Raw genomic sequence first — 24,290 nt, forward strand, 5'->3', positions numbered from 1 at the left:
CGTTACTTTGGCATTTTTGTCAAAATGGGAATGCCTCATTCATACCTTTCTCCCAATTAGTTGGTGGCAACCCTTTTAGTAAGCCTCACAATGTTCATTATTTTTTTAAATCGTTGCGTGATTTTTAAAATGTCGCCTTGCTTAAACAAGGCACAGACTTAGGAACCAGAGCTGGAGCCTCTGAGCCTTGATGCATGTGAACATATAGTGAACATTTGGGAAATATAAGTTGGAATTTGCTGGAAAATGTGGATTAAAAATAACTCTCACATAAAGATTTGAGATAAAGTATGCAAAATGCCTGGCAGTGTGCCTGGCACTTAGCTGGAAGTTGGGTGGGGGGGGCTGTCTCACTGTAGGGTTGAGGGTGGAGGTGGTAGCTGAGGCAGCCCAGCGGAGGAGGGTTGGTGGTGGCTGTGTGTGGTGGTGGTGAGCTTGGCCATCTCGGCGGTTATGTCAGTTATTTCGGGGGGCTGGGGGGCGGGCGGAGAATCAGTCTAGAAAGCAGTACTTGCTTAAGGCAGTTGTGAAGAGCTTCACATTTAAATTTCTTGCCATATTCCTAGAATGCAATTTGGACAGTATACAAGTAAAAAAAGGAAATATCAAATATCACTGGTCTTTGTGCCCTTGTTTGCTTAAGAATATGTCTGCTCAAAATTTTCCTGTTGCCCTTAGTATATTTGCTTTGCAGCAGTGAAGAAGAATCTCTCATTCTGTGGCTAAAATCTCCAACTCTTAAATTTTTTTGGAATTTCGTCGGACCTGGTCTTAAAGAATGCTGGAATGTTGAGTGCCCCAATCTCCTCCCCTGCCCTTTCCCTTTAGTTCTGTGTGGTAAGCTAAATCCCCCCCACTTCCTTCTCAATTTCTTCATGTGCTTCACACCTCTCCTCCCCTCTGATTTTTTTTCCTTCAGTCCCATAAACATAATTGTTGCACCATGGAGACTCGTAGAGAGAGAGGCAGGAGGTCCTGTAGACTTCATTTTCAAAACCAGTCCCACGCTGATTTCATAGCACTGCATGTGTGACTTTTTCCAGCCGGAGTGAAACCATCATCGAGTACTGTTAACTTAAGTAGTACTCTGTTTGAGCCGTGAGAGGATGCATTATCTTCCTGAATGATCCAAATGTCAGGCTTAGTTGGCTTTTACACAGTTTCACCGAAAGGGGCCCCTCTGACTCTTACTTTTGTGTATTTCTAAGAATGGTGTGAATGATTTAACATTCACATGGAGGAAGTTCCAAGCTGTTGAACCAGCTGAGGGAAAATATCCATACGTCAATCACAGAAGAGCTAAGGCTGTTCTCCTATACTTGGCTTCCCATCATCTGTAAAATTATGAATGCTCTAATTTGCCAAAAGAAGCCCGGAGCAGTGATGACCTCTAATTTCAGTCCTCTTTCTGATGTTCGTCTGGACCCTGCTGTGAACTAAAGAGGAGCCGCTGGGTAGGCCACACACTTGGACCCACTAGGCTTTGGGGGTTCGTCTGAAAGCAAGTCAGATGGTCACTGACCCTCTAGGAGTGCATGACTTTGTAACAGCGAATTCAGTAGGCATGTATTGAAGGGGGGTGGGACTTAGGACATCCATAAGACAAATGGACGCAAAGGCCTGTACAGATACAAGTGAGACTGATGCGCACATTCACGTGTATCCTTCAGTCCAAAGAAGAGCCGCTGATCAGACCTGGGGCTGTCCTTGGCACCTTGAAAACGGACTCCTCAGTGACTGGGCTCCTGGAGAAAGTGTTCCCTTTACCTTGTGCAGACAACTAATTGGAAGTAGAGCATCTCTTGGGAGCTCAAACATTTTTCACAGAAAGACTTGGTGGTTATGCCATAATTCTTGAACCCAAGATTTATTGTAACAAACTGCTTGCTGTTTAGCTTAACCCTCTATCTGTTAGGACCTGTTTGTTTGACACACTTTATACCATGTAAATAGCTAAACCCAGCCTACTACAGTGGCTTCACGTACATCTGTGAAATTCCTTCCAGAATATTGGCTAATATTTTAATAACTCTACCTAAAACCTCATTAAATTGAGATCAACAACACTAAACATGGAGACACATAACCCATGTTGATATAATCCAAAGCTCATTAATCCTGACATGCCATAGGTTCCAGAGTTAAACACTGACCGTGCTCATAAAGTAAGAAAATTAAAGTGCAACAAAGAGTATTTCTAAGTTAGCATGCATGTCCTTAATATAAAGTTGATTTCACTTTTAATAAAAGTTCAAGGCAACAAAGCTGAAAAATACATATTTTTAAAGTAGCCTTGTATTCCTTTAGATAAAATCTAGGTTTCAATCCTATGAATTTACAGTATTGTTGCCATAATGAATGAGGGGTACAAATTGGGTTATATTATCTCCTCCCAACTCTGCTTTATTAACACTATCTTTTAAACCTAAAAAAGCTAGAATTCTGGGGGTGCCTGGATGGCTCAGTTGGTTAAGTGTCTGCCTTCGGCTCAGGTCATGATCTTGGGGTCTTGGAATCAAGCCCCGTGCAGGGCTCCCTGCTCAGCGTGGTGTCTGTTTCTCCCTCTGCCCCTCCCCCTGCTTGTTCGCATGCTTTCTCTCTCTCTCTCTCTCTCTCTCTCTCTCTCTCTCAAATAAAATCTTGAGAATTTTTAAAACTGTAATTCTGAAACCACTAGATCTGTAGATTCTAAAGTTGTAGTCATTTGTCCACTGTGTGTATAATGTATTCCCCATGCAGGGGACGCATCATCTCATTGGGACACCCTCTGGTTTTTAATTCTATCAACATAACTTTTTGTCCAGTGTCCTTCTGATGGGGTCCATGGACACAACTCCCAGAAGGTCAATTGTTTTATGCTATTGAGATCATACGAGACCCCAGCATATAGGCCACCAATCTGTCAAATCCCTACCTCCAACCTGCTCTTCTCCATCTGCTCTCTCTCTCCCTCCCTCTAGCTCTGTGCTTTTCTTTGTGGTAGCTTTTCAAAAATTACAATGTAATAATCCACAGCCATGGTTTCATATTTTTAACTCACATTGTTGTTTGTGTTAATGGTGATAACGCAGAGCTAAGGACCACGTCTTTGTCGTCATCCCAAGGCAAGGATTTTTACCCTCTAACCTCCCTACCCCTTCACCTCTCTATATACAGGTGATGACAGATTGTAATTTAAAAAGTTGTTCAGTCTTTGTTGTTGGAATATCCCATCTCCTATTGTCCCTCGAACTGTTTTAAAATTATAATGAATATACGTTAACTCCCATAATCTGTAGGTTAACTAATATTAAATAAGTTGCTGTGTCCTTACCCTAGCACTGTTGTGATAATTTACACCTTTTACTAATTCTGAAACCATTAGATTTTAATTGTACTATAGATAGAATTAGGTCTGTCACTTAAGGACTGATTTCTGTTTGAAAAATGTTACCGGTCCTTTTAACTCATTTCCAGTGTGTAGCTATAGGAATCCTAAAAGACCAACATCAGCTACCATGTATGACATTTCCTATTTCCCTACATAAGTTAGGAGCTTGATTCTACTTATACTTTTTGATAGGAAGTCTACAACTTAGTTATTAAATTGGACTAAGGCCAATATGCCTTTACTTAGCTGAAAAGGTAATATGTTGCCCCACATTTAAAAAGAAACAATAGTTACATTTTTTTTAAAAACTGAATAGTTTGAACTCCGACATGATTTTTTTTTTAAAATTTTTAATTCCAATTAGTACAACCTGACAGATACAAATTAATGTTACTTTTGGATGTTTGGGGATGCCTGACAGAAGTCCCATTGTATAGAATTTAAAGGTTTGTGGATACAAAGTGAGAAATAGCCTGTCGGAGGCGATGGCATCAAAAGGTAAAAGTTCTCCATTAGTTTCACAACAAAATTATTACTTGAATGTATTTTAATAACACTTAACAATTACATCAAATTTGTAGCATTTAAACACTGAGTAATACTGAATCTTTTGATCTCTTTATAAGAGACAAGTCACAAATGTAATAGGGACTACAGGGTAAAACGGTGCAACAGAACTTTCCAAGGTTCCTCTGCCCTCCCTCGATAGGATTGAGGTCTGACTTCTTAACTCCAGCATCTTGCCCCTAAGTCTCTGGAACTCGCTTAGCTTCCTAAATACCTCAGCCTCTTAAATAACAGATCCGTGTTTTTTAGAAAGTATAAAATGTATGTGAATGCAAATTGGTGCATGTTCTCATGTGTGGGAGAAGAAAGAAACAAAGTACCTTTACAATTTATGTGGTCATCTAATCCAGATCTCTCCTCCTTTCAGCCTTACCCAGATTAGCAAGATAAGACCCTATGCATTTTCCCTTGTTCCCCGAAATGTAAGTAGAGAAGAGGCTGCAGAGGTCAAATCTTCTACACTGCCTGTCCCTAGTGCCTCAATTCCCTGGATAATTACTGTCCTTTTAGTCTGGGTAATTTATATGTAGTTGCCTGAAGAAACTTAGTCCCCCACCCCCAAACACCACCCCCCCCCCCCACACACACACACACAAAGTTGAGGGGTTCCAAAATTGTAAACGGTTTTCTTGAGCTCATTATGTTCAATCCTTTAGAATAAAGCTATCGAAACCTCTTGAAATTTCATATTATACTAAGCACTTTGAAAAAAGGAGATAGGCATTGAGGAAATACCCTAAATCTTCTGTGACTTTTTTTTTCATGGCATGTATTTTTTTTAAAGTCTGTAAATAGTCTAAGCAAGATGAAGGCACAAAATGAGAACTTCTGCTCTTACACTATTGCAAACATTTTATATTTGCTGAATGAATGGCATTAATCCTGACAAATGGAGTTTCAATAAGAGAACAAACCCTTTATGTTAAGCGTCTCTCAAAACAAAGTCTGCATATCAGAGTCTAAAAGGCTTCCTCTTAAGATTATGCCCCACACATGATATCCTTCTCCATGAAAGTTATTATTTCCATCTTCTTAAATGCCTGATCCCGTGCTGGAGAGCTTAAGAGCATCTGACCATCTGAAGGCATTATAGTTAAGAGTCGTCAAAATATGACATGGGGACTCTTAGTCCTACCAAAGAGAGAGCCAGTCTAGATTATCCAGTGCATAATCTTGGGTGAGATAAAAGAATTCTTCTTTCAAATGTGACTATAGTCTGTTTCTGTAAAACCTACACTTGGTCCATAAATAAGCCTAAAGGGCATTATAAATGTGTCAGGAGCTCAGGGTGATTGATCTGTGTTGGATAGATCATGAAAATAGACAGAAGGCACAAGGGTTGCTTCCCTGTGGAAATCGTGGTGGTAAATTGCCATATGTGTCCCCGTTAGGAGCCTAGCTGATCTGATTGTGGATGTAACAACTTTACAGACTGGACTTTTGGTCTCTTGAGATCTTCAGTGTCTTTCTATGAAATCTAAATAAAATAGCACCTTGATCTTCAGCCTCAAGCACAGACTTTGGCAGGGGATCAGGACTGTTGCCAGCAAGCTCTCCCGGTGCTAAATTCTAAATACGTCTTTCCCAGGGTTGTTGTTGTTCAGAAATCTGGCTAGAAGTGGATGTGTGTTAACCTGAGAGGTAAGGAAGGAATGCTGGTGTTATTATCTTCCATGCCACAAAGGTTGAGCTGATAAATTTAAACTTAAAAGGTAAAAGTCCCAAGCACATTTTCTTGTAAAACTATTGCAGCAAAGTCCGTGAGAGCAGACCGATAAAGTGTGAAAAGCAGTAACTTTAACTTCCCTCTGACTATGCCAGTTGGAACCAATGGCTCTCCTGCTTGGGGAGCTTGGGGAAGCTTTTGAAATAAACAAAGGCAAATGATTAAGTAAAGCAAGTAATAGCACTGTTTTTTAAACCATTCAGCCCATCCTGTGTATGCCATTAGGTTCAAGATCCAGACCAGACCTAAGCGAAATAGCTGTGCAAAGATACTCCGCATAACTCTTCTACCTGTCATTCATTTATTCAACAAACATTTATTCAACATCCACTATGTGCCATACACTGCTAAATGCCAGGTAATGCTAAAGCAGACAAGGTACTGCTTTCATGGAATATTCTGTCTCTGTAGAAGTGATGAACATTAAATATAAATATATATGTAACTGTAACGTCTCTTAAATTTAGTGTCTGGCAATGAGAGACCAGTTCACTTCGCCGTTTTGCTTCTGAATCCCATAGAATCATAAGCCCCATAAATCAAAGTAAATTTTATAAATCCAAATGTTTTATAGCGTTTATAGCATATATCTGTAGTCATAAATATCTCATTAAAAAATAGCAAGCCTAGGGGTGCCTGTGTGGCTCAGTCAGTTAAGCCTCCAACCCTTGATCTCAGCTCAGGTCTTGATCTCAGGGTCGTGAGTTCAAGCCCAGTACTGTGTTCCACGCTGGGCATGGAGCCTACATTAAAACATACTAAAATAATAGCAAGCCTAGTTACTACTTATGTAAGGCATTGAACCTAATACTAGGAATTTATTTAGTATCTAGTGTTGAATGACCGTTTGGGCTCTACCAGTTGCCACAACTAGTTGGTCATGTTTTGTTTTGGTTTTTTTCCCTTCTCCTTCTCCAAATGTTTCTTTAAATAGTGCTGAGAATCCATTTTTCCAGCAGCCCTCTTTTATAATGGAGAAGGGTGGTGTAGGGTTTTCTCTGTCATTGGCATTACATTTTACTAATCTGACCAGGACTTCTTAGCTACAGCAACTGCACAAAAAAGTAAGGTCTTTTGCAAGTGTGGGGCACTCACAGATGACTTCAAATATTGTCTTGCATTGGCCTTAGGATGGCCTGTTAGTTCAAGCCCAAAAAATAAACACCTATTAATCAGCTAATGGCAACATGGGTGGACCAGCTCTCGGACTGCAGGGACCTCCATCTAACCTCCTTCAATAGCTTATGTCACCCAGGATGAGGCAGTTTACGACCAGGAATGCCCCTAAAGACCGTCACAAGCTTAACTAAATGTTTAAAATAACCTCTGTAACTCCTCTCCACACTGACAGATTGCTTTCAGCTCAATGGAATCAAACCACAGCCCCGGCCCCGGTGGCCTTCGTGGGGCCAACTGAGAGGCCACAGAATCTGCAAAGTAAAACTACGGGTTTGGTGTAGTTCTGCCTTGTCTTGCTTTTAATCAAAAAAATAAATAAAAAACCAGAAGGGAACTCACTCCTGGAAGTCCTTATCTTCATAAAATTTCACCGAGGACTCCTGTTAAGTAGAATGAGGTTGCGGGGTAAGTCACTAAGGAAACTGTGAGCCTCTCGCCTAGTGCTGGCAGACTTCTCAAAGAATACAAACTGGAGGAACCCCGCAGAGCAAGGCTGTGACTGTTTACATACACAGACTTTGTCCCAACGACTCTGGAAAGTTGAGCCCTCTGGATAGTTTTACGGTATTTTTTTGAATGGCAGTCTTTTCTCTGCATGCAGTGGAAATGTGGGTAGAAGGGGGGAAAGATTTGTTTTAATGTATACTTTCCTTTAATGTGTTTACCCCCAAATAAGTGAGCTGTAGTAGATCCTCTGGCCCCGTGAAAGTAAATATTTAGCTCAGAAATTCCACACAGAAACATAGCCCAGGGTATTTGGGTTTCACGAAGGAGGATCCTCCTGGGGCAAAGGGCTGGTGTGCCTGCAACGTGGTGGGATCAGTAGGAAGAGGCGCGCTCTCTGCTCGCGCCTACCATCCCCTCAGAATGCCTCAGTCAGCTAGACTGTGCCCCTCCGGCCCTCAGCAGCCCCGCTCCCACCCAACTTCTCCAGCTCTGTCTTCTGCCATGCCCATGGTCTCTGTTTTTCCTGACCTTCTCTGCGCTGCTTCAGAAGCCTTCATGCTTGTTCTCATCGCTCTGTCTGCATGTGCCTGTCCCTCTACTGGAAGCATCTTCCCTTGCTCAGTGAACCTTGATGTCAAGACTTACCCCAAAGGTGGCCGCGTCTGCTCCAGGCCTTCCCTGACCTTCTCTGGGCTACCACAGGGCCTTCTGCCCTGTTCTCTTACAACCTTGGTCTCCTCCTTACACTACCTTTTAACCCGCTTGTCTCCCCGACTGCTGAGAGCACCTGGAAGACAGGGACAGTGTTCTTGTCATCGTGGCATCCTGGGAACGTAGCAGCCTTTTCAGGAAGGCAGCAGGTGATATGGTCTCTGTTGTGCAGTGAGGACAAAAGGGAGGCTAGCATTGCACGGGGACTGGAGCACAGGACAGGGAGCCGGTAGGGCTGGGTCTGCAGGTGCTTGGAGGTGTTCATCTGTGGTCTTAAGATAGAACCAGAGTTCACCAAAGTGTGACCTGTCCTTTGAATCCAGCCCTGCAGTTTTCCACTCTCACATGATCCTTCACCTGTTACTTTAAAAAAAAAAAAAAAAAAAAAATGCCCTTCATCTAATTCTTTCTGACAATTATCCAATAAAGCAGCTTCTCAACCACAAGAAAACAAAGGGATTGGTTACCTTTAGAAACTGGTGCTTGCTGCTGAGCTTTCTGAAGACCCATCCTCTGTGGTCCCCATCTGCTCTAAGGGCCAGCCTTGGGATCCCAAAGTCTTCTTGTGTTACTTTTGTCAGGACAATCTCAAACAGCAATCATCAGTTGTTTCCTGAGTGAGAAGTTTCCTTTATCATCTCTCCAGGGTCTTTAAATATTAGTTTTAGATGCTGAAGGTGGTTCAGTCGTGTTCTCGTTTTTTTAGATAATAAAACCACTTGTTACAAAGATGAACTCTTAAATAGAGTCTTCACAGTGCTCTTGGTCTAACGGGAAGGAGTTTGGGATAAGTACAATGAAGTCTCAAGACACTGCCCTGAAATTGGTATGTGCAGCCCCCCCTTTGTCATGTAACCCAGGGCCTAAATATGGAAACAAGCACAGCAGTGTCTTGGTCACGGAGAATGGGAACCTATATTTAAATAAAACTTAAATCACTGACATCATCCAGGTTTTCTGTCCGGTCTCTTTTGAAGTTAGTTTCTCCTGGTCACATGATGCTGATCAGCTTTTCTTTTTAAAGGCAGGAATGACTGTGAAGTGACCTTTCCTGCCTTCTGGCTCAGAGAATCCAGTCTAGTTATAAATGTAGGAGATGTTCAACTCTCCTTTACTCACACTTCCTCCCCCTTGGTTCTTCATCTTGACTTTTCTCCCTGGGTAAGTCTGGGTAAAGTACTTCCCAGCCCTGCCTTGATGAGTTGGCTATCCAGTTTTCTTCTTGTTAGTGGGTTTATTTCCAGACCTCCAGACCTAAGTCTACCCATTCATGGATTGGGGAGGAGGAAACAAGGGTTGGAGAAGTTTCTTTATTAGATTCTACTCTTGGGTAGAATTTTTCTGTAATGGGGCAATAATGAATGTACACAAATCGAAGTGTTGTGAGGCTTATTTTTTATTCTCAAATCCACCTTGACTCCAGGATGCAAATGCTATGAGGCCTGCTTTCTAGATAGACAAGTAAGACACAGGAAGTTAAAAAAAACGGGAGGTATGTGAAGATCTTCCAGCCTCCACATTTTATAGAAGAGGAGGGACTTCTTCCTCATGGAAGAGTCCTGAAGGAAAGGGTTTGTATTGAAACTAGACACTAAAAAAAGTACTGAGGGGGGAGTCCCAAGCACAGGACTGCGTGAGGTAGCTGTTCAGAGAGGGAGCGCAACGTGGGACAGACCTGGGTTGGTGCATTGGCCACCTTGGAGCTTTATCTCCTTGTGTGATAAGGTACTTTGCCTCTCCGCATCGGGTTTAATACTTCCGACCTCCTGGGTTCATTGTAGGTATTAAATGAGCCGATGTGTAGGAAGTGGCTGGCACAGTGTTAGGCACAAGAAAGCACTTGGTGTTAACGCTCTTCGTTGTCACCAGGCTCAGTTGAGCAGAGCTCTGTAATCGTTTTCTCAACATTAAAAAATAAGCACTCATACGAGCTACTCACAGAGCTTTTGTTTTAAATGAGACGAGTAGTGGGCACATAGTGATGGCCCAGGAGCTGCTGTTAGGATTATGGTTCTGGTGATTCTAACTAGGATTATCCAGTGGTATTATTTTACTCAAGGAAATAATAGTCAAATCGTCTGTATCTCCTACCACTTACAAAGTTTGGGACCATTACCAATATGTCAGTCAAACATTCTTTGAATCTAGGGGACTTGAGTCAGAAATGGGGGTTAACGACGAGGCATTACATTTACGAGGATGTTTTACTCTAGTTGTATTCAAAAGGGGATAAAACAGAACAACAGAACAATACTAACGAAGCCCAGACCTGGAGAATGACTCAAAACCCAAAGAATGACAGATAAGCTATTTTCCACCGTGCAGACCCCCAACACAACCCTAGCCTACCCAGGAGGGCCTGCCAGCCCTCTCTAGCATTAAGGTCTGTTTCCAAGTGACTCCCACCTGCCCTCCCCTCCCATGGGTCTGCCTGCTCACGGCTGTCTGTCCCCCTCACTGCCCTTCATCTGGAGCTGGCCCCGGGGCCTTTTCACTCTGCGTTTTCCTCCTCACTCAGAAACTTTCCTGGCGCAGAGCCTCATTTTAGGGATCCATGAACTAAACGATGCCTTTAAACACAAAATCAGGTAGGATCTTTATGGGCTTACATTTAAGTTGTTGTAACTATCCAATTGATCTTCGAGGTTCAGTTTAACAATAAAATGAGAGTATTTGCTATCTTCTTACCCTGAGCCCAACTTTCTGTTTCTATTTCGGGGTTTTACCGTCCAGGCCTCTTTGGTGCAGAGGCCCAGCATAAATAAGTGAAAAGCCTCACCCCAACATAGAGCCATCAGACTCTCCCTTTCTTAAAGGAGTGCTATTGAAAAGGACACGTAAATCTCATTCTGTAGAGTTTCTGTGTTGTTGCAGAGTAAAGCTGTGAGGGGTACACACGGGGACCCCTCTTGCTGAACTTGGGAACAATACGGGCACCACAGGGATGATATTTGCAGTTCACCGAGTGCATTTGTGTCATACACAAATACAGTTCACTTTAATAGTTTGATATCTTTTCACTCATCTTAAACACCTTGAGGTATTTGGAAAGGGAGGAAGAAGTAAAACAGATGAGCCGGCTGAGATATGGCCAGGAGTGGTAGTACTTCACTGTGATTGACATTTTTACAACCTTATCTTCTAGATAAAAGCTACTGTAAACAAAAGCCTCCCTAAATTGATTGTATTTAAGGACTTGAGAGCCACCTGCGTGCTGCAATTGGCTCCTGGATATTTAGTTTTTCTCCTCAGCAGCCAATTCCTGCCCACCTCCCCTTCAGGACCACAAGCACCGGAGTGTCCCTTCCAGGGAGTGGTACTTGCGCTTCCCACCAGATTTTAAACCACAGCATCGTCTCCCCCATAACAAGCTGGAAAAACCTAGATTCCAAACAGCGGAGCCTCTGGGACTGGCTCTTCAGAGTGTGCAATTGGGCATACTTCTAAGGCTCATCTTCTCCCCTTTAAAAATGACTTCCCTTCCCTATATGGCCGAGGAGTTACCAGCAAAGGATCCCCCTCCCCCTCCCCACCAAACGCATGTTATCACTCCCAGCATCTCCTGGGGCCGGGGCTCTTGGTGTTTTCATCCGTGCATTCCTGTATCTGCTCAGCCAGTAAGACTCCTGTGGGCTGCTGATGCACATGCTGCCCTCGTGGGGCTTATATATTCTGGAAGTCTTTGATACCTGCAAGGACAGATTATCCATATTTTTCTTTTTCAAAGAACCATGTTTTAATTGTTTTCTATTACCTGGCCATTTTTTTTGCTAATGACCTAGATGGTTCCAACTTCTAATCCCCCCACCCCAGCCCCCTCCAGCATTTACCTTCGTGGATCTGTAAAAATTGGGAGGTTTGCTTTTGAGGATTGTGTTGGTTAGCTGACAAGCTTTTTCTTATAGTGAGGTATTTATTGTGAGAGAAAATGTTAACTATCCATTTAGAGCAAGTTGGGATTTGACATACCTGAAGCATTGTGTCACATTTGGTTAATGATAGATTTATAGGGCAACATGTATCAGCCTTAATCCTTTAGTTATTTGACTTTGCCAAGGATGAAAATTCCAATAATTTTTTTTTAAGCAGACTTTTATATATCCAGAATGCATAAATCTCTTGGTGCCTTGAGATAAATGTCTGCCTGAACTCTGGGTTACCCCGTAATCTTTTGAGACCTGAGCCAAGGAAAGAGACATCCCATTCCCCCTCTACCTAATAAAGACTATGTGACAAAACCTACTTGGAGTAGACAATATTTATATAAGAAAACCTTTTCTAACACATTTCTAAATTGTAGTATTCAGAAGTTAGAAATGCAAAGTTCAGAAATAACCTCAAAATTTATTAGAGCAAGTCTATGGTAGACTTAACTGGTGAACATAGAAATGGACTATTTGTGCTGTCAGCCCAGGCTTTACCAGTATGATGATCACTACCCATTATTATGGTCGTCATATCAATTATAAAATCTCTGGCCTCAAACACTAAATCAGCCGAAATGATGGGTTTGCCTTTGGCATGTTTCCCTGGGGAAATAACTGAGAAAACGTAATAATTCACACAACCAATTTTGTAAAGTACCCCAACTTTTGGAAGAAGGCTGGGGTATAAATTCTAGGTAGGTGGATATAATTTGTACCCAAGGTCCCCCTGAAGTGTGTTCTCTTACTCATAGTACTTAAATGTTTTCAAAGTAAACATAACCTTGGGTACTTTGTGACTTTTAGGGTTTAGGTATTTGGTATTTCTCTCTTCTTCCCACCCTCAAATGTGCTGTCCACTCCGTATGTCCTCATTTGAAACAGAAACTGGGGCTGTCAGACTTGTTTATCCCCCCAGTTTCGTAATGAAATAGTCTCAATATGCATCTGATCCCACCATTCCTTTACGTGTCTTGGGCCCCTAATCCCACTCTTCTTTCTCCCCTCAAAAGATGAATCTATAATGGAGAAAATTAAAAGGGTCATTATATGAATAAATGCAACTTAGCTGAGAATTCTTCTTGTCTGGGAAGACTTTCAGAATACCATGTCATTGTACTTATTCATTTGCTGTGGACCTTTAAGCATTTTGTGTATTCATTTGATAACTTCTATTTTACACTTAAAGTGTGAATAGATTTTGTTCCTACGTTATGAAAATTTGAGTTGTAAGCTATTTAAGGAGAGGAGGGGTCTTTTGTGACTTGTGCTCTGTGCAGGATGGGTTCGCAGGCTTGTGTGTAGTTTTGTGGGGGTTTTTGAGTTGTAAGATATTAAATGCCTTTAAGGGAATATCATTAAGTCCACTGACATCATGCATCACAGGCAACTTACATGGGACACATGTTTGGTGCTTTTTAAATTTTAAAAATACTCACATGCAAAAGAAACCTTTTCCAGAATCCTTATGCCCAATAATTGTGTCACCACAGAAAATGGGGGCTAAACTCTGCTTAAAATGGTTACCTTCAGAAGACATTTTGGATAAAGATGATGGGATAATTCCTAACTACCGCTTGTTATGTTTTGGGTCCCTTTTATTTTTCTATTTGCAAAGTTCTGCATCAGCATCCATTTTATAGACAAAAGAGCTAAGCAAGGGACAGAACTGGTCATGACCCACATGAGCTTGTCCTATTCTCCTGTGAAGCCACACGCAAGCTTGTGCGTAGATTCTCACGTACGTGTGTGTGTATGTTGATTCTCGATAGGTAAAATGCAGAGGGGCTGACCCAGTCCCAGGAATAAGCATTTCTCCAAGGAAACCGGTATTAAAGACAGAAGATGACAGACAAAAGAGCTTCTGCCATTGGTTTCTATCCCACTCCTCTCCGTTTTCCTCTTGTGAGAGGAGATTCACGAGAGGCTGCAGAGACTGTTAAGTATGGCATCTAAGCATATCCAACACAGGACAAAGTGGAGTGGAAATTAAGCACTTTTCCAGGCAATTTAATGTCAACGTGAAAATGCCAAGTTATATAAACATCAAGGAGAATTTCAGGTGGTTGTGGTTGTGTATTTATATACATTTTAAATTTTCTTCAAAATAATGTATTTTCTGTTTATTTTCTATGTGGCATAAAGACCTGACGTGAATGAGTATTTATATTTTTTCCTTTATTTTCAAAATTCTAGTGAGTCGATGTTCCGAAGAGCTAGAGTTGCATTTTTAATAACAGACCTATGAATTGAGTGAGAGCATTCGTAACTAGGGTTCTCTTCCTTTAGTCCTTTCATTTTGCAAACCCAGACCTGCCAAGCAAGAAAGTAAATGAAACAAACGAGTTAATATTTTTATTTCATCTCTAGAAACTGCAGAAAAAGAATATTTGCTTGTATATTAAATTGACCATAGTGCCAGAACCTTATGATTCTATATTACCTGATCACTAATCTATTATTACTGTACCCATATTTACACATCAGCATAAATACACATACTTTGCATATAAACATGTGCAAGCGTATTTCACTTGGACTGAAAAGTTATTTACAACTCTGTCTGGAGATACATACAACAGTGATTAACAAGTGCATAACCAATCTACAACATGCAGATTAAAGCTAAATAAACAGTGGAAGAGTTTATTTTGAAACAATTACAAGATGTTTTATATTTCTCCGCCGTCCTGAACTGTGTGTTTGAGAATGCATCCTTCATAAAAACCACATGGAAGTCTTTTTGATGGAGGAACAATTGACTTCCAACAGCCACATGTCTGCACACATCCTCAGAAGATAGCCCAGAGCCCACACCACAACTCAAAAGGAGAAAGAGAAAAAACTAAAAATATATTTATATATATATATTATAATATATATATTATATATTCTGTGCTGCTATTCTTTGGGAGAAGGATTTTTTTTTTTTTATTTGCCTGTGAATTAAAAGATTTGGGCTGGAAACCAAGATTTGAATCAATACAGTTTTATTGTTTGAAGACCCTCATGAACAAGAAACTTAACTCATCAGATTGTTCCATCCCTCTTGTTATCTTTCAATTGAAAATTGTTTCTTTTGTGATCCAGATGTACATTGTAGAACCCTAGTGCATCGACAGTCCTTTTTTATGTAATCATGGTGATTCAGCTCATTGAGAAGGGAAGTATTAGGTCAACCTCATGAGTTTCCCTTATTTTATGTAGTAGACAGGCAAATTTTGTAACACATGAATCCCACGACCCTTCCCTTTTACTGAAAGAGATAAGCGTACTGATTTTTAAATGTGATTTTTCTCATAGAGCTGAAAACAAACACAGATAACAATCATAAGCCACATCTTTACACTCAAGGTACTTTAGGAGCAAAAATGGGCCTTTGGGGTTCACTGCGTCAACCCTGCTTAGCAAGTCTGAACCTCCTTTTCTAGGAAAACAAATTTCCACCTGATACGCTCACTTAGACCCATTGCTTCCCTCAGTTTTCCTCATTACTTATTCCAGCTGTTTATTTCCATTTACATGAGCAGGCTGAGGCAGTGTTCTGGATTTACTCCTCTTTCCTCATGTTTAGATTCTGCCCCATAACTCTTGAATCCCCTCACAGCGGGGGAAACCTTTTTCTTCTCTGAACTTTATGCAGTGGTTCAGTAATTCTCATTCCCTAGCTTACTTTACTGATTGTCAATGCTTTAAATATGCTCCCTCAAATGTAATCATTTTAATTTCTTTTACCTGAATCATAAGTTACTTTTCCATATACTTCCTAAACACTGTGACACTTAAATCGAAAGGAGTATCTAGATAAACTTTTTAGTGTGAAACTATTGACTTCATACTTGAAGAATTATTCCTTGTAGACAGGTGAATCTCAACTCCTATACTGAGTTTTTGATGAGTTGCCTGCCTTCCGGGCCCCTGCCTGGCTCTCTTTTCCAGATGTTGGAAATATTTTTCAACGTTGAATGACTGCTATAAATTGCTGTATAAATACAAGGCATAGTGAGTGACAGTATGGTGTAGTGGTTGCAAGTACAAGCCGGAGAGCCAGACTGCTGGAGTTCAGAGCCTCCCTTTTTGTGCCTCCTGTTTTTCTTCTGTGAAATGGGGACAATCCTAGGTTGCTTGTGAGTATCAAATCTGTACATGTAAAAGGGCTTGCGACACTGCCTATTGCGTCCTAAGTGTGGTTAAGTGTTACCTCCTTAGCATTGGTTATTGGAATCATTATATCATTTTATATGTGTCTTTTTTCTAAGATTTTGTTTTTAAGTAATCTCTACACCCAACATGGGGCTCGAACTTACAACCCCAACATCAAGAGTCTCACACTCTACCAACTGGGCAAGCCGGGCGCTCCTTGATGGGTGTTTTTAGACAAAACCATTATAGACCTAATGTCTGGTTAAGGGCTTTCTGAAATCAGGAAACCAACCAGGGAGTTAGTTACTGGGGCTAATTTAGCAAAATGGTATCTTAACAGTGTGATTAGAAACCTCAGACTTCATCTACCTTTCATTTCAGCACTCTCTGAAGAAGCCTAAAGGAAAGGGCTAACAATAGACACTTAATCTTCCTCCCTTTTCCCCATAAGTAAAACCATCCAAGAAATGCCTGCTTTATAAAGAAGAGTGTAGAGGTGTGGCAGGGAAAGGCCGTGTATTTTTTTTTTTTTTTATAGCTAAGAAAGAGTAAGCAAGTCTTTCCTGAATTTAGGGGCCCAGATTTTCTGTCCATAACCTCTGAGTTTCTCACAGAAAAAAATCTTGCACTGAAAGACCTGATTCATAACTTAAATTCTGTCCAACAGCCATATTTCGACATCCTAGGAGACTACCTGAGGATAGCTAAATTCTTCTGGAAAACTGAGAATTTACTTACTGAAGTCCCATTTATAAAACATTCTTAGTGGCAGTCTTTTAAAAATATATTACAGATTGCCCCACTCTTTTTAACAAAACATAACCAGCATCTACTTATCCTGGACTGTCCTCAGCACCTGTGATTGACGAAGCCTATTTCCCCAACACCAAACAGCCTTAGGTTGCCACAGTTAGAGGTTTTTCAGTGTCTCTTCCCTAATTGTCAAGTCACTCACCTTGACAGGCAAGCGTTCTGCCCGTAACCAGCCTCTCACACCCTGTCTCCATCTCCCTCATATTTGCAGCCTCGGAAGCCTGATAACCACACAACACCGAAACCACAGCACTGGGGAAAACATCTAGACTTCTTCATTTTATATATGATTTCTCTACATCCTTGGGTAACCCCCAGTGTCCTAGATCTGCAGCAGGCAGAGGTGTTGGCGTATAGTGCAAGTTAGGAGCCAGGAAGCTCCATTAGGGTAAAAGTACAGAGTTGCTTTGTAACTGATTAGCCTTGATGAAGAGTTGCTACTTACTGATAATCTCATCCAGTAACTCCTTCTGCTATAGATTCTGGGTTCAGGTGTAACTGGAATAAAAAGCCAATAGGCCTTTCCATACTGCATATGTGAAGAATGGTCTTTGATTACTCAAGTCCAGTGTGTGTGTATTGCTGTGTGTGTATTTCTAGATAGCGAATTAAAGTAACACACATTTGTTACCTCACTTTTTCTGTGATTCAGGAATAGGGGCATAGCTTAGCTGGGTTCTGTTCTTTCCTCTCTCTCACAGGCCACATTCAAGATATTGGCCCAGGGAGTGTGGTCTCATCTGAAGGTTTGACTGAGGAAAGAAACCCTTCCAAACTCACTCGGGTTGTTGGCAGGATTCAGCTCCTTAGGAGCTGTTGCGCACAGGGCTACATTCCTCTCGGACTGTTGGCCACAGGCCACCCTCACTTCCCTGCTGCGTGGGCCTCTCCCAAATGGCAGTTTGCTTCATCAAAGTATACAAGTCGAAAAGGCAAGAGAAAGTATCTGGTAGCAAGATGGAAGTCTGTCTCTTGTAACCTAATCACAGAAGGGACATCCCATCACTTTTGCTATATTCCCTTGTTAGAAGCAAGTCACTAGATCCAGTCAACATTCAGGGGGAGGGGATTACACGAGGTCCTGAATCCCAAGAGGCAGGTATCGTTGAGGTCACCTTATAAGTCGGCTGACCACAGTATCCATCAGTGTCTTAGCTGCAGCCCAGCATTCCAGGACTACCACTGCTGTGGGCCTTTTCTCACTCCTGTTGTTGCCCAACTTAGTCTGATGCTTCTCTTGTGTGCCTCTTTTCCTATAGGTAGAAACTGCTGTCTGTAGAGTGAGTTCTAAATGGAATCTGATGCCATACCTAGGGGGCCTTTCCTTCTAGCTCATTTTTTTACTGTGAAGATGAGCCTTCTGTGCAAGGACAGGTTAGTTACAAATCTGCTAGGTATTTCCACACGTCTTTAATATGCCCTAGAATTACCCATTTCATAAATCCTCCTTTATACGTATATGCTTTTCACCTGTATGTAATATCCACCCATAGAAGTTCTGACCAATTAGAACAGCTTCCCCCCAGTCTTGCCAAATTTGAAAATCCTTAAACAAGTTTTGCTGTCCCCCATGTGATTATAGCTGTGCTTTTAGATCCCATCTACTTAGACAATCCATGATGACTGAAAGCTGTGAACCCTATTTTATCTGCATTTTTAAAATAAGACCTGTTTATTTTTTCTGTCTGAGGATAGCGCTTGGTGCGCATAAGGATCTGCGTATATCATCTCAAGAGGCTCTGGCTCAAATTTGGGAACCTCTGAGTTAGATCTCCCAGGCTGGGGTCAAGAATTCAAATGTCCATGGGGATAGGTACACAGCATTAAGTGAGCCAAGTAGGCAGGACATAAGAAATGTGGCTGCTTCGATTTCTTTCTTGAAACATGAAACCCTCTGCCGTTCTCTTTGGCTTTCCCAAATTTGACAGAAATGGAAGTAAGGAGAAATGGGTCTCTACAATGAAAGTCTGCAGCACCAGCACAATGATAAATGGCACCTGGTATGGAGCCTCGACATCAGGAGTACCAGAGAATGGTGGGGACTGCACCAAACCTCGAAACATATGTCTTGTCTAAAGGGGGTAGCTGTTGCTTTAGTTCCAGCTGATTGTTGCCAGATCAACTAATGTCTCAAAAGATGCTGAGTGTGCAGGATTTCATATAAAAAATACTTACGGGCTGACTCCATTTTTTTAAAAAAATTGATGAAAGCCCAGCCTCAATTTAATAGATCCAGTCACAGAAATGTCACTAATGTGTAAGGCAGCTCACTCCATGTTTTCAAAAGCTACATTGGCAGAAAAATTTTTATTCAAGTTGAATCCATACACAATTCCTGGTAACTTTCAGACGTTGCCCGAAGTCTGCTCGAGAACTACAGCATGAGTCTAATCACTTCTCCCCAGGAGTGGCCTAAAAATCAGAGGCTGGTGAATGAGCATGTTACCACCCTATGTGCTTATTTCTAGGTCACACATATTCTAACAGTTCCTCAAATATCCTAGCGTTCTCCTCCGGATCAATTCCAGACCAGAGATATTCCTCTTAAAATGTGACACCAGAATCCTGCAAAACACTCTAGGCATGGTCTCACTGGTACAGAAGGCACTTCCTCTCTTTCTCTGGTTAGTCTAATAGGATGTCCCCCTGTATAATAGGTCCATTGCCACCTCGTAGTGAGACAGTCCCAGACCCTGCAACCAGACTGCCTGGGTTCCAAAACCTGTTCTTCCACTTTTTAGCCATAAGACCTTTGGCCAGCTGCTTAATTGCCTGTGCCTCAGTTTCTTCATTTGCAGAATGGGGACATTAATTGCACCTACCTCGTGGAGTTGCCCTGAGAAATAAATGGGTCGATCTGTGCGAAGTGCTTAGAACAGTGTCTGGCACATAGTAAATGCTATGAAAGTGGTAATAGTTAACGTGTAACTGTTCCCATCATCCGTGTGATCTGTGCGTATGCCATCAGCGCACTCATCGTGGTCACTAGTAAAAATGCCAGGCCGTGGCAGTGGCCGAGTCCTGCCAGCGCGCCCACTACCTCTAGGCTGCCCGTGATTCGGCGACCAGCACAAAGCTGTCTGACCCTATTATTAACTCTGGGTTCCTGTCCTTGAGGGTCGCCGTCACCTGCCGGGCACCGCGCTAAGCCTGGAGAACACGCACATACATAAAACACGGTCTTCGGCCTCTGTAGCATCACAGTCTAGCAGAGAGAATCTCTGGGATACAGATATGCACAAAAACCACACGAGGGTACCCAGCTTCCTTCCACAATCTCCCATTTAATGTCTCTAAATACTCTAAAATGAGAGGAAACCAGAGAAACACCTGCCACACACGTTTATAAGGCTGTTGTTACTCAGGAGGAACTTGATCTTTCATACACACTCTCCAGGTCTGTCATGGCTCTTGACTTGCACCTCCCTTTTTCTTTTCTTTTTTTTTTTTCAGGAGTTACTTGTTAGTTTTGCAGATTTGGTGGTATTTCATTTGCAAGCAAAAGGACTCACTTGCATTCCAGTCTCTGCTCCACAGGAGTTTTTTAAAATCCATTTGGGTGGAGTCTTTGATCTTATTACTTGATCACTCATAGTAGTAACTTTAAAATTACAGTCAACCTTGAAATGTGTTTACAGAATCAATTCAGATATCCCTATACATCCCATTCCTGAGTGTGTCTGGCTCGTAGGGAGGACTGGAAACCCAGTAGCAGACCAACCCTCTGCTTTGCACATTCCCTCAGACGCGGGGACTCAGTTTCCTTTTAAATGCCGTTAACAGTCTCTTTGGTTTTTATTGGTCACAAAGGTTATGTTTGCCTTCCCAGTGATCTTATTCTTGTCTAGTAGTGCCACAATAAATGGGAACAGGCATCATAGAGGTGAAATCGCTCAACCCACGAGCATGTACTTGACCTACATAAAAATTTCCTGGGTCCTGTTTTCTCCCTGGTTTATACCTTTTCAGAAGGAAATGCCAGAGTTGGGTTGCTTGGTTTTTTTTTTTTGTTTTTTTTTTTTTGAACTATCAACCAAAACATTCCCTTCTGTTGGTTCAGATAACCAAGGAATTGATTCTATAAATTTGCTTAATGTGGTCCACCTCTTCATAAACAGATACATTGCTAGAAGATTATCTTGCCAGCCATTTGATAATCTCTGGATCCTGAATTGTCAGAGAAAGCTCAGAAATACACTAAAGTAGGTATCAGGAGCGAGGCCAGATCTTGTTCGATCATGAAATTCCCAAATTTGTCACCCTATGAGTCCGTATTTTTCCTCCAAAGAACACAGAATTGGAAAGCCTTTACCTACCAATTGCCATTTACAAGGACAAGTTGTGTTGCCTTGTTTTTAATCAAGCACATGTTGTTAGAGCTTTTGAGCCACGTGAGAAGGCTAATAGTGCCGGAGTTAATATCCTTCCATCCACAAGCTAAGAAAGAAACAAAGACTTAGATGGTAGAGCCTTACCATGTGTCACTACTCCTGTATACTGAAAATCGTTCAGAGAGCCATGATCCTACCTTCAGGGAGTCCTAGTAGTGAACCACTGCAACGAAAGGTTCACCTTACAGCCTCGCAAAACCTTTTCAAGTTGCAGAGTTCATCTGTTGCCTCACAAGTGAAACAAGTCCATTTTCTTGGGCATTGAGGTGCTCTCCAGCCTGGCTTTCCTACCTGGAAAATGCCAGTTTTGTAAAGAGTGGTCATGCTTCGTGTCCTTTGGCTTATGATTTAACTGTTCAGGGAAAGTGCTGTCTGTCCCTGCTCGCTCAGTGCTGCGGATACGTTTTTGTTTTATTAAATCTTTAAAATACTAAGCTTGTTGTTTATGACCCCCATATATCCTTTTGTTCTTTTCCATGACTGGTTAGATCACCTTTTTTTCCTCCCTTTGTAAAAATATTAGTGCCTTTCTAAAGAACATCGTGGTCTCCTGAATGGCTGCATAACACAACAGAGGAATGTCTTGAGCTTAATGTTAGGTCTGTCGAGGCCGTGACTCGGGGCTGCTTCACGGACAGGAAACTTCGAGGCTTCTCAGACATAGTCCTCAGAATTGCAGATCTTCCTGCCCTTGCCACACTTGTTTTGGCAAATCGGACATCATCTGATACTAATCAGAGTTGTCTGTAAAATAGAGGTACCAAATGGTCTATGTCCCAGTTGCAGACAATTGTTAGTACAAGTTACTGAGAAACCCTCCATTAAATGGAAGCAAGGTCTCACCAGGCTCATCTGCAGGCAGCCCCGAATGCAGGGAAATCTCGAGCCTAGTCCTCCAAGGCCACTTCACTGTACGCAGCTCCTGGGTCCCCCCAGAGCCTCTCCTCAGTAGAAGAGTTGCCATCTCATGATTCTGTCCAAAAAGTTTGAATTAGCCTTGCATACAACTCGGCTACCCTACGGATGTGAATCCCCAAATAAACCATTCCGTGACATCCAACTGAACTTGTTCCCGTGCATACAGTATCTTGCAGCCCATCCTGTACTATTAGTTTTGGCAAGTACACTACAGCATATAATAAATCATGGAAGGAAAAAGCTTTTTGGCCTAACGTGGTTCAGCCTGCCGTAATGTCAGAATACAGAAAGCAGTTCTGTTTTTAGACATCCTTTTACTAACCCAACATTCATAATTTATGATTTCACTACAAAATTCCTGCAACATGACACCCAAAGTAGTGCTGCCCTTTAATTAAGTACTCTCAGTAGGAAAAACGTGCAACTGATGTGCAAAACATCTCCGTGTGCATGGTGATTGATAGTGATTACTTCTTTATGAACCCAGCCTAAAGGTCTCAACTTCCTGATGGGTGAAGTCGTCTATAGGGCTACTTCCTGAGTCTGCTGCTAACCAATTTGGAGATAATTTGGAGGCACAATTGAGAAAGATGGAGGTTTTAGGCCAGCATCTGTCTATACATCTTCACAAGTCCACATGACCTTATCCATCATCTTCATGATAAGAACCTACGACCAAATTTCACTCTTGGAGAGGTTGTATGCACAGATGAAGGGTCGGAGATAAGGTCTCTCTGAGGGATCCCTGTTGCCATGTGGGTTTATTTGTTTGTTTGCTTTTAAAGAGGTGAAAGAATGGATGACAGAAGGGACCTCTGGCCCTGTTAGTGTGTACATGGAATATGCTAGCCAGAAGAGAGCCATGAGCTGTTCTGCTTTTTACATTATTCTTCATTTTTTTGTTTTTCCCCCTTAATTGAAACTAGAGAAGGAGGTAAGATAGGGTTAGGAGAGAAAATCCCAAGTCTGGTGCTCCCCGGCTCATCAGTGGGGAGATTGTGGTGTTCTCTTTCATCACTTAGGTACTCACACCAGCCCGAGTTCAGAACACCTTATTGAAAGGTAATTAGGGTCGTGCATGCATTTGCGATACTTCAGGTTCCTTGAAAGGTCATAAATCTGTCCAAGACCGTAGCAGTACTTCTATTAAATAAGCTCATTGCTGCAAGTTCAGCCCTCCGTCCCAATTGTAGCAACCGAAACAAAAGCTCTGTGCAATTATGTCACTTAATCATCTTAGCAATGCTTCGGAGATGACCTTTCTCTAGAATGACGTTGATACGATGCACATATGTTGCCTTCTCGTGTTTTTTGCAGATTTGGGCCGGGCTTAGTCATCTATTGGTACGGCTTCATCCAGGAGCTGGACTGTAACCGGGAGAGGGGCATCCTGCTCAAAGCCTGTTTCCCCACGGACATTGTCACCTTATGCCACAGCGTCGCCTGGCCCTGATGATCCTGGAAGAGAAGCCGGGAGGAAAAGGTGAATCCGGAAGCAATTTGACTTTCCTGCCATGTAAACTCCTGGCAGCATCTGCCCTGAACTTGAGCTGAACTCTTGCTGCCCGTGGCCACGCCACTACCTCTTCAGACAAACATATCAGCAGTTTCTGTTTTCCTTCATCCCTTGCTGATGTGAACAGCCAAGAACTACAGACACAACCCACTCATTATCAGCATTTCTGTCTCTGTCAAACAGTTAGTTTACAGATAGTCATAATCTCTCTTCCTTCCGGATGGTTTCTCCTTGTATACTGAACAAAAGAAGAAATGTGGGGACTGAAAGGTGTGATTTTTCAATTCTCCTCCCAGTTCCCAAATCACCCTCTTATTTTTTTTTTTTTTTCTAAGCCTCCATTCATTCATCTTCCCTCCCTCCCTCCCTCCCTCCCTCCCCTGTTCTCATCCTATCCACTCACAGGGACCCAGGGTTGCATCCCCATCACGGAATAATCTAGCACAGTCCTAGCAGAGCGGAGGACGTGGAGGCTGAAACTCGATTTTTGCTCTCACCTGCAAGGCTTCGGTAGACCTCAACGGTAGCTTGTGCTAGTTTTGTCCAGTCTTTACGGTTTCCTGACTTGCTGGCATTAAGCCAAGCT

At 42.1% G+C, this 24,290-nt stretch overlaps 1 protein-coding gene across 1 annotated transcript in view; it reads left to right on the top strand.

Moving 5' to 3' along the window:
• The window catches only part of CUNH15orf41 (chromosome unknown C15orf41 homolog), a 204,568-nt gene extending 180,531 nt beyond the window's left edge, over nucleotides 1-24,037 (top strand). Inside the window, exon 11 of the mRNA XM_032417050.1 lies at nucleotides 23,506-24,037. Coding sequence (XP_032272941.1) covers nucleotides 23,506-23,641 — 136 coding nt within the window. The 3' untranslated portion in view covers nucleotides 23,642-24,037. The remainder of the gene's footprint in view (nucleotides 1-23,505) is intronic.
• Nucleotides 24,038-24,290: the final 253 nt, after the last annotated feature.

The sequence above is a fragment of the Phoca vitulina genome, unplaced genomic scaffold (genome assembly GCF_004348235.1).
Source record: "Phoca vitulina isolate PV1807 unplaced genomic scaffold, GSC_HSeal_1.0 scaffold20, whole genome shotgun sequence".
NCBI lineage: Eukaryota > Metazoa > Chordata > Mammalia > Carnivora > Phocidae > Phoca > Phoca vitulina.